The 10,614-nt window shown below is 55.4% G+C and overlaps 1 protein-coding gene across 1 annotated transcript; it reads right to left on the bottom strand.

Annotated features, from left to right (window-relative positions):
• Nucleotides 1-4,879: 4,879 nt before the first annotated feature.
• IRX6 (iroquois homeobox 6) lies at nt 4,880-9,840 on the bottom strand. The gene is made up of 6 exons (XM_052656231.1): nt 9,796-9,840; nt 8,559-8,816; nt 7,771-7,880; nt 7,264-7,571; nt 5,849-6,460; nt 4,880-4,884 (listed from the first exon to the last, which is right to left on the bottom strand). The coding sequence occupies exons 1-6, from the start codon at nt 9,838-9,840 to the stop codon at nt 4,880-4,882; spliced, it is 1,338 nt and encodes a 445-aa protein (XP_052512191.1).
• Between the last annotated feature and the right edge of the window lie 774 nt (nt 9,841-10,614).

The following is a 10,614-nucleotide window of genomic DNA, read 5'->3' as shown; positions in this document are numbered from 1 at the left end:
AACATCAGTCCTTCCAATGAATGTTCAGGACTGATTTCTTTTAGGATGGACTGGTTGGATCTGCTTGCAGTCTAAGGAACTCTCAAGAGTCTTTTCCAACACCACAATTCAAAACCACACTCTCCAACTTAGTATTTAATGAAAATCATGCCAACGGAGGGGGTCTTCCACCCTATAACTGGGAGACCGCCGTTGGGCTCGCAGATCCCCCTGAGAGGGCAAAGGGAAGAGAAGGCATACTGGGTAGGACAAAGAACATGGAATTGTGGAGAAGAGTAAGACTCATTGGTTCAGGAGATTGATTTCAGGAGGAATGTGGAGAAAAAAAAATGGTTCAAAAAAGAAAGAACCTTCTATTGCAGCCAAGGCTGCAAGAGGAGATAGTGAGAGACTCACCTCCTCCATCACTTCCTTTGTTTGCTTAAGATACAATCTTCCCTTCGTAGTGTTGATTTTTCTTAAATATGTAAGGATTCTGGACAACAGGCCGAACTTTCTTACTTGAAGAGGTGCTGGGAGCTCCAAAGATGCTTCCAACGATGGAACTCTAGTTAGTCGTCAGGCCACTGGGGGAGGCAAGTTCGTCTCCCAGGTCACCTCCTCCTCCTCAACTAATCTTTGAGCTTCAGGATGGGGGGTGGGGAGCTGAACCAGATGAGGCAATTGCATGTGAATCCAGATTAAATCCTGGAGGGAATATTTGCACCTGTTACTGGGATGTGATTTACTCTTGGCCAACAATAGGCATTTTAAAGCCTCAGGCTGAACTTAGGGTCTGGCCACTTGAGGGTTAGCCACTACTACTCAGGTCAGAGGCCCCTCAGGCTACCTAGGGTGCTTGTCACATAAGCAAATCTTTCAGCCCCCCTCTCAGCGGGGTCCTTTAGTCATGGTCTGATTGCAATGGTGGAGATCCACAGGCTATATTTTAGCAAACACTGGCCACGGTTGTGGTGTCTTAGACAGTCTTGATACAGGGAAAGGTGGGCAGTGGGAGATGGGGGGATGCTCTTGGCCAGGATGTGGGGGCAGGTCCAGGAAGCACTGAAAGTCCTTTTCCATTGGACATTCCTGAGAAGGAAGCAGGGCAACCTGGAGCTCCAGAGGCAACAGACAACCCTCATAGACAGTCTCAGAGACAAGGCTCTTATTCATAATAGAAAAAAAGAATTTTAAAACAAGAAAATGCACTGACAGTAGAACTTAGTGGTTAAGGGGCTTCCCTGGTGGTTCAGATGATAAGGAATCTGCCTGCAATGCGGGAGACTTGGGTTCGATCCTTGGGTCGGGAAGATCCCTTGAAGAAGGGTATGACTACCCACTCTAGTATTCTTGCCTGGAGAATTTCATGGACAGAGGAGCCTGGTGGGCTATAGTCCATGGAGTTGCAAAGAGTCAGACACCACCAAGCAACTAATTTTCACCTTTCACTTAAGAATCAGCCCTTCTAAGGGTCTGACTTCTTTACTTGCTAACTGGATAACTGACATCAAGGTATTTTACTTCTCTGAGCTTCATTTTTCTTCATTGAGTAGATGGGACATACTAGAAAATACAAAGGTTCCTGGGACTCTTGCAACATATAAATGAGTCAGTGCATTTAAAGGACATGGCACTGAGTCTGGCACATGAAAAGGGCTTTATAAGCTCTTATCATCATTACCAGGGTCATAGGATGTTGCAGCCAAAAGTGATCACAGAAGTCATCTAGTAGGTTCCATGCCAATGTCATGACTACTGGCCGGAAAGGAATCAATAAAGGAAGAAGGCACTTAAGTGCTATGGTTCCCTCGGCTCAGCCTCCCTCTACCCAGTCCTCTGGTGGTTGCTCCCCAACCAAAGGATGAAGCACATTTGTCATTAAGGGAGTTTGGAGAGACCTTTCTATTGTCTCTCCAAGCCTGAGAATGTCACCTTGCTGCCTTGACCGTCGCTCACTTTGCAGAGCTCACAGGCCAGCTGTCTGCAGGCCCCAGCAGGCTCAGCCAAGGACAGCCAGGTTGCATCCCCCCTCCCCTTGCTCAGGCATTTAATCAAAACAGTATTCAAAATATGATTCTGGGAGATTATATTGGGAGATTTGCAGGAGGCTCTCAGTGGGGGCAGAGATAATGGGAACAGATTGCTGCTGGGGGCCGGAGGCTGGGATCGCAGGCTCAGACTCGCCATTCTCAGGCTTTTGGCTGTACTCTTGGAGCCGACCGTCAGCTCTGCAGAGAACACTGAGCACAAGGATGGAGAACTAGATTACCTCCATACTTGACTGCTGGGGAAACTAAAAGAGGGAAAGGGCTTGTCCACGGCCACATATCGAGGGAGTAATGGGCTTCCCAGGTGGCTCAGTAGTAAAGAATCTGCCACTAATTCAGGAGACACAGGAGAGGTGGGTTCAACTCCTGGGTTGGGAAGATCTCTTGGAGGAGGGCATGGCAAGCCACTCCAGTATTCTTGCCTGGAAAAATCCCATGGGCAGAGGAGCCTGGCAGGTTGTAGTCCATAGGATTGCAAAGGGTAGGACACAACTGAGCATGCAATGCAACGGGGTTGAGGTGGCCAAGCCATTTCCTGGGATTGAAGGCTACTCCTTATGGCCCCTCTCATACTCCAGCCCTTCTCACACTCCAGATCTTTGGGACAAGCCTGGGCTACAGGCTCCTGCTCTGGGTTGTGGGAGGTAGGGAGAGGCTGGATCCTGTAGATGAGGTCCTGGATGGTACCTGGACCTTATTTTCCGAGGTTCAGGGTCCTATAAAAGCTCCATGATTGGAGGCAGGGTGCAGGTAAACCTTCTGCCACTACTATCCTCCCTATACTCTGCATCCTAGTCCCAGTTCAGTAACATGACCTTGATTTAGGTGAGTCTCCTCTCTGGCGTTCACTTTCCCATCTGGAAATCTGACTCCACGTGATGCTACTGCCCCTCTCCCCTCCACAGAATGGCTAGCTGGTGCCCCACTTCCAACTGGAGGCCCTGGGAACTAGCTTCGGCAGCCTGGCGGTGGGGTGGGGCTGGGGTGGGTTTACCTGGCCCCCTAGAAGGGGGTGGGGTCGAAAGTGCCTTGAAAGAAACCTCTAGCTAATGCTCTTTATTACAAGCGTTAATCCCACAAAGCCGACTGGAAATAATGTTTATCTTTTCGCAGTTTAATTTCCTGGACCCTAAGCCGCAGGACAGTGAGGGCGACAGGAGGGTCCCTGGAGAGGCTGGGGGTAGGAGCAGCTGTCACCCAGGAGCAAAAAGAAGGCAGGGAGGGGGGGTTCCCAGAGGAAAAGGGAGAGGAGTCAGAGCGAAAAGGGGGCCTTGGACGTTGAGTGGAGAGTTCGATTATCTTCACCACGGGTTCTCTATGACTCTGAGTCAGGCCCTGCCCTGTCATTTGGCCTCAGTTTCCTCATCTGAGGAAGGGGTTTGTGCTTTTGTAATTCATTATCTCTGACTATTCTATAGAAAAGGCAGAGTGGGGCGCGGACAGGTGGCCTGTTCCCCTTGATTTTTTAAACACCCACTTTTCCTCTACGCAGCCTCCAAGGTTCTTAAAATCTCCTCCCAAGGTTGCAGATCCTTCCTGTCCCAGACCTCAGTGACCAGTCTGCTGGCACCGCGCTGGTCTGAAAGCCAAGGCTGGAGGGGCTGGAGCCCTGCAGTGGAGACACGGCCCCTAGGCGCACACCCCTGCAGCCCTCCCTCCTGCCTCTCCGTCCCCATCGGCTCCCCGGACCTCCCCCTAGGGTACCGTCCCGGGTTCCCCTCTCTCTTTCCTCGCGCGCAGCGGCGAACGCACTCGCGGGCTAAAGCCGAAGCCACTGGGCCGGGGACACGAACTCAGGGCTCTCACCTCCGCCCCTCCGCACTCCCCAGCTCTAGTCTCGACGCTGCTCACTCCCGGGACAAAGGCGCTTTCCCCGCTCGTCGGCTCCCATTGGTTGGCCCGTACCGGAAGTGTTTGCCGACACTTGATTAAAAGGGAAGGATGCCCCCTTCTCGTCTCTAATCGACCTGGCAAGCTGTCCGACGTGGCTGTTGGGTCAGAGGGGTGGAGCGGGCCCAGACACTGCCGAGCGGACTTCCATCGCCCCTCCTTCCAAGAAACTTAAAACCCAGGAACGAACTTGGAAACTAATCCAGCTTCTACCCAAATATCCTGACAGCTCCCCTCTCCCCTTTCCTGCCCCAACCCCAAGTTTCGCACTCGTTCCCCACCTCCAACTCCTCTGAATCGGCCTGGAGTCCCACTGGCTCTCCGACTCGGTTGGGTCTGCAGAGTTTGGTGGGCCTTGGCCATTGCCTTGTCACTTTCTCTCCCAGCTACAAAAGGGACTGAAATCTGCAGCCCGTGCTGCCCTGTCTCCAGAACCCCTGACCGCATTTCCTCCTCCCCACCACCCCGACCTCACCGAGTTCCCCAGTTGCAAACAGGCCACACAGCTTGGGTTCGGTGGATTATTTTTAAGGACACAAGAGTGAGAAAGGGGAGGAGACACGAGTGATCCTTAGGAGCCAGGTCAGCATTGAAGTTACAAAGTGAGGGTGATGGGGTGAGTGAACAGGAGAGGGAGTGGCTTGAGACCTGAATCCAGAGGGGAGAGGCAGACTAGAGTGCTGAGCTGGGTGCCCTGGGCAGACTCGCCCAGCCTTCCCATTTGACCTTCCCCAAGGTGCCCTTCCACCTCCTCTGGGGATCTGAAAAGACGGACCTCTGCCAGCCACTCCCCTCCTCTTCGTGCCAGGAGGGCCATTCGGAGTATTTCTGTGTGTCTGTCTCTTAGGCGAAGTGAGAGCCCCAGACCCTGGTGAGGTTTCTTAGCTTCTTAGTGTGGAGGTGAGTTCCAAAAAGTAGGGCTTATTTCCAGGATGCTTCTGCTAATCGCAGCCATTGCGCTAACCTGCTGAGAGAGGAAAGGTTGATTAAAACCCGAAGGCCACTCAGGGGCTATTGCTAGGAAATCCGAGATCGGTGGTGTCTCATCCCAAGGGAATCCAAGGTCCAGAGGCAATTTGCTTGCCAGAGGTAACATTTGGCCCTGTTAGGTGGAAATTCAAATAACAGTGTAACCCAATTTTCTAAGCTAGTAGTTAATCCTTCGAGAAATGACTTCAAAGAGCAGAATCTGATGGTAATTGCTGGAGGCTTCCAAATGCTTTGGGAATGTCCCTTTGTGGGGTGAAATTCCCTTCCAACCCAACACAGCCAGTGAACCAGTGACCCAGCCAGGTGCAGGAGACAGCTGATTGGCAGTCCTTCCCAGCTTGGTAAGACGGCCCTACCCAGAGAGCACTCACCTGAACTACATGCCTAGGGATTTCAGTGGGCTGCACGGAGAGCTTCTGGCCTTAAGCACTGGCCTTGAACCGACTGTAGGTATCTGGTCTTTCCCCTGAGATTTCTGGGAAAGTCCTTGTGCCTGCCTAGCCCTAGCAAACTCTTGGTACAAGACCATAAGGGGAGCCAGCTGGCCTCCTCCAAAGGGCAGGCAGGGGACAAGAGTGCCTGGGCTGGAGGGTCATGACGGTGCTCATCTGGCACCTCTGGAGAGACCTAAACATTGGAGAGATCTAAGCTGTCCTCTTCAATGACTTTCTAAGTGTTTCCTAGGTAAGTTACAGTCTCATTCTGGCATAATCTAGTATTTGGTTTGAAGAAGATTCAGGAGCTAGAACTTTGATCTCTAAACTGTTTCAAGGAATGCGGTGAGACACTCTTGAGCTAGGCTACGTCTGAACGTGGGCAGAGAGGCTGTGAAGCGGCTTGGTACCCCGGAGCTGGGGTACGGGGAGTGGGGTGAGGGAAGGTGGGGAGGGGAGGGGTCCTTTGGTCAGACACGCCCAGCGCCGTTGGGGGCCCACTACCTTCTGCTCCGGATGGGTACTGGCACCGCACCACCGGCTCCCTCCGCCGCGGGCACGGCGCACAGTTCAGCGGCAGACCCTGTAGGGCAAACGTGGGGTTTCCAAAGGCTTTGGCTACTCGGGGAGACTCTTGGCACGCGGAGTCTCTGGGGACCGCGGGTCGCGCGCCCGGGCCTGGAGGCTGTCCGGGAATCAGATGGTGCGCAGGACTTCGTGGCTGGGGCAGGTTTGGAGGTGCCCCTTCGACGACGCTGGCGGCCGCCGTGTGCGCCAGAGACCAGATGCGCGGTGGTTTCTCGCTGCAGGGGTAGTGCATGGTCGACGTGGGGCCTCCTGGCTCGGCCCGGAGGAGGTCGGCTTCTCCCGATCTGCGCGGCTCAGTGAAGGAGAAGCGGGGTGCCGCCAGACTGCACCCCCTGCGCTCCGGTCGGCCCTCTCCAGCGGCGGCACGTGGCGCTGCCGGCAGCGGCTGAGTGTCTGTATGGAGCTCAGCCAGTCTGTCCGTAGCTGTGGCCACTGCCTCCTCTTCATCCGCCTCCTCTTCCTCTTCTTCTTCCAGGTCTTCCAGGTCACTCAGCCGGAGCCCCCGGGCCTCCTGGCCAGCAGTAACGTCTGAGGGAAATCAAGAACGAGTGAGAAAAGCCCCAGGCCCCAAGGGAAATCCTCGGGAGTGCCCACTCCGGAGAAGCTTTTAGCAAGATGTGCCCTGCACTCAGGGCAGACTCGGTGTAATTCACCAGGATGGCCACGCCGCCTCCGACACTTGCCCCAGAGCTGCGGGCCTGCGGCTGGGAAAGAATTCCCGCCCTTAGTTAGACCTGCTCTCACCCTTCAGAAGAGCCCTCCCCTTTGGTAGCCGAAGGAAACGGACCCTTTCCCTAAGACCTGGATCCGTTTCTCAGCCTTAAAAAAGCAGAGGGCAGTTTTTATCCAATGTCAACACTCAGCGGCGGCTGGTGTGTATTATTTAATTCAGAAAATATTTACTGAGCACCAGCTATGTGCCAGACATCATTGAGGCTTTTAAGTATTAGGAATTTAGAGAATACAGCAGTGGAGGCTTTCTCTGGTGGAGCTGACATCCCTAAGGGGGTAAGTGTGCCACAGAAAATAAAGTAGGCACATGTGGTAGAGAATAACTTGGGAAGCTAGCTGGTGTGGGGGCACAGGGAAGGCTTTTTGGAGGTGGTGTTTTCAAGTCTAGAAGAAGGCAGTTCTCAGTTCTGTAGGAAATTCCAGGCAAAGGGAACTGATTGCACAGGCAAAGGCCCTGAGGCATACAGGGGCTGCAGGTGTCAAAGGCAGCCAGGGGAAGCCTTCCACAGAAGCTACGCCATGAGGTGGTTGTGAAAATCCAATCAAACTGTTTGATGATTGGAAAACCCAGGTAAGTCAGGGCAGGGAACATGGGGTACCTTTGGTGTCACCATTTAGGCAGCCCAGCAATTCCTCTGTTCCACCCTCCTCCTTTCTTTCTTCCCCGCCTTTGTTCTTGGGCGCCCAGGTCATCTTGTTCTCCTTCTTGAGGCGCCGGCGCGCGTTGGCGAACCAGGTGGACACCTGAGTGAGGGTCATCTTGGTGATGATGGCCAGCATGATCTTCTCGCCCTTGGTGGGGTAGGGGTTCTTGCGGTGCTCGTTCAGCCAGGCCTTGAGCGTGCTAGTGGTCTCCCGGGTGGCGTTCTTTCTGCGCCCAGCACCACTCAACTCCACCGCTCCATACCTGCAGGGAGAACCTGGCTCTCAGTTCTGGGGCTGGGAACCTGAGGCTGCAGGCAGGAGACAATTTCTGTGCCTGAAGGAAGTGAGGTTCTGCTCACCATCCTAGCCCACAGCCACCCCATGCTCTGTGGATTGGTCCTACCTTGGCAGGGGAGGAGGAGAGGACTTGTGATGCCAGCCACCAACGCCCCATGCCTTACCGATCATACTGGTACTGCCCCAGTGTTGGCTCATAGGGGTAATAGGCTCCTGGTTGTGCCAGGCTGGATGTAAAGTTCCCCGCAGCCTCCTTAAATTCATACTGTGGATTCTGGAGGGGGAGGAGGGAAGAAATAAGGACTACATTTGGGGAGGAGGGGTGGGGAGTTGCTAAGGGTGTGAACTCTGGAGGCAAGTCTGGTTAGAACTGCAGCACCACCACTGGCATTGACTGTGTGATCCTGGGCACAGCGGTTTAGCCCCTCTGTGCCTCAGTTTCCTCTTGGTAAATGGGATGACAATCATGCCTAAAGGTTACTGAAGAAACATGCTTGGCAGAATTCCTGGTGCAGCATAAGCAATATTCGCTGTCATTTAACTGTTACTACTTGTGCCTCCCAACAGCTGGGGCACTTTCTTACTCCCTTTCCGGAGCCATTCTCTGCCTTGTTCTATCTCTGTGACTTTGGGTAAGGTTATTCAAGCCACTGTGAACCTTAGTTTCCTCACCTGTACACTGAGCCTAGTGATGACTTGCCTACTTCCCCCAATAATCGAGGTACAGATGTTTTCTAAACAGGATGGACTTCTACAAACTGTAACATGTAAAGATGTTTTATTTATTTTTTTACTTTACATAGAATCGTAACCATTTCCTTTCCTCCAACTGGTGGTGTACGTCCCAGATTTTCCTAGATGGAAATATCACACGGGATTTCGCCCCTGCCGCTCCTGCCCCCAGGCGGGTGGGTTCTGTCGCGCGGACCCAGGCTCCACCCCGGGTACTCACCAGCGCCCCGTACAGCGCCGGCGGCTCGGGGCTGTAGGGCAGGTAGCCTGGGTAGCTCTGGGCAGCTGCAGCGGCTGAGTAGGGAGCTCCATAGATGCCCAAGGCCGCGCCCAGCTCCGGCCTCGCACTGCCCAGCAGCCGACTGTCGTAGGGTGCGCAGCAGAGCGCGGCCGCCGGGGTGGAGCCCGAGGCCACATCTGGGACCGAACGCGGGGCGGATTCGCAGCAAGTGGCGCTGGAACTTGCAGACACCAGAAACTACGGGGGCGAGAGAGGGGGCACCGGAGGTCAGAGACCGGCGCCTCGGGCTGGCGGGAGCCAGCGGCGGAACTGCCAGATCAGTCCTTTCTTCAATATGAACTTAATTCCCCCTTGTGCTGAGCGTTCTCCAGAGGTCTGTGACGGAAATGATCCGTAGACGCCATTTATCCAAACCGCCTTTACAGACCCTCCTAAAGCTTTGTTACAGCTCCAGAGTTCCAGGGGCTCCGGGTCATGGGAAGGTTCTGAAACCGGAATTACAAAAGCCAGACTCGGCCAGTTCCCTGGTGAACCCTCTCTCCTCGCAGCCACAGGATCCTGCCAAGGCCGAACTTGAAGTTTGCCTTAGAGACCACGGCTCACTCTTCCCACTTTATAGATGGGGAAGGAGGACTACGGAGAATAGGAGGCTTATCCGAGATCACAAAGCAGGGCAGAGGTCAAGCTGGGGCTAGTCCTTGGGCTCTCTGCTGAGAAACTGAACAGGGGTGGGCGTCTCCAGAATTTCCCCAGGAGACCCTGTCACTGCACAGTGCCCACCCAGATCTGGAAAATCGAAGGAACCGGAAGCCGAGAGCTTGGACCTACCCGTGAAGGGAGAGGAAAAGAACAGAGGATCACAAACGAACGAGCCCAGAAAAAGAGTGAGCGAGTCTGAGACCCTCCCGGCCACCTCGGATATCTGTACAGCGAGGAGGCCTGTCTGGAAGGTTCCCGAGATCCCACCCACCTCGCGGAGCGCGAGGTCAGAGTGCCCAAGTTTCGGGTCACAGGATTCTTCAACTTGCCTGGGGGAGCGGCGCATTCTCTGCCAGTGATGGGGCATGTCAGAGGGGTCTGCGGTACACTACCCAGGTTCCCGCTCTCTCTGGCTTCCCTGAGAACTCGTGTGAGAGGAGGGCTTTGCGGGCAGGTTCCGGCACTGGGCACTCCCTCCTTCCAGTCTCCCCCCATCCCCCATGGGGGCGGCTCTTACCTGGGAAGCACTGCCGTAAGGATGTCCAAAGTGCGGGAAGGACATTGTGACTGTCCGTGACCCCGCCGCCCTCTTCTCCTGCGGGTTGCCGCCTCAGCCCCGCGGTTCTGCGCCTCCAGCCGTTCGCGGCCTCGGTTCCTTACACGGTCGCCGGTGCCCAGTGCTGGGTCCTTCGCCGGCGTGGCGTGGCTGGAGGCAGAGCCGAAGGCAGCCCGGCTGCCGGGCCCTGCGCTCCAGAAGGCTCCCCTCCGGCCCGCGTGGTCCGGAAGACAGAAGGGCCCATGGATGGGCAGGGGAAGGGAGAGGATGTGGGTTCTCAAAAGCGCGCGGCGGCGAGGCCAGGTGAGGCGCGGTGCGGGGCTGTGCGGCTCCCGAGGTGCCCCAGTCCAAGGTGGCCAGAGGCTCAGTGTGACGTCACGGTAATCCCGGGCCGCCAGGCGGGCCCCCGGGCCCTGGGGCCCCGGGCCACCAAGCCTGCCAAGCGCAGCCAGCCCGTGCGCGCGCGCGCACTCTTAACCACACTCACACTTGTGCCGGGAGGTTTGTGCAGCTGGTGAGGAACGTCAAAGACCCTGACCCTCTCTGCTTGGCGCAGGATCCTACCCCTTTTCGCCTTAAGCTCCCGCGCGCGCGCACATACAATCTCACCAAATTACCCGGGAGAAGTAGGAGAAACGCCTCCCACCGCGCCGCGCAGGCCCCGGGCGCAGCGCGCCTACCTCCTCCCCTGCGGCCCGGAGGAGGAGAGAAGCACCGGGCGGCGAGGGAGGAGAGAATACAAAAGAAGAGACAGGAGAAACTACAGGAGGAAAGTGGGGG

Source organism: Budorcas taxicolor, chromosome 18, assembly GCF_023091745.1.
Source record: "Budorcas taxicolor isolate Tak-1 chromosome 18, Takin1.1, whole genome shotgun sequence".
Classification (NCBI taxonomy): domain Eukaryota; kingdom Metazoa; phylum Chordata; class Mammalia; order Artiodactyla; family Bovidae; genus Budorcas; species Budorcas taxicolor.
The sequence above is the reverse complement of the archived record's forward strand: the minus strand, read 5'-3'. Positions and strand labels throughout refer to the sequence as shown.

What these genes read in the sequence shown, in the direction of transcription:
- IRX6 (XM_052656231.1), bottom strand. Translation starts at nt 9,840, where the DNA reads ATGTCCTTCCCGCACTTTGGACATCCTTACGGCAGTGCTTCCCAG. An exon ending in CTTACGGCAGTGCTTCCCAG is followed by an intron (nt 8,817 to 9,795) that starts GTAAGAGCCGCC and finishes TCGCCCCCGTAG; the next exon opens with TTTCTGGTGTCTGCAAGTTC. An exon ending in CCTAAATGGTGACACCAAAG is followed by an intron (nt 6,461 to 7,263) that starts GTACCCCATGTT and finishes GATTTCCCTCAG; the next exon opens with ACGTTACTGCTGGCCAGGAG.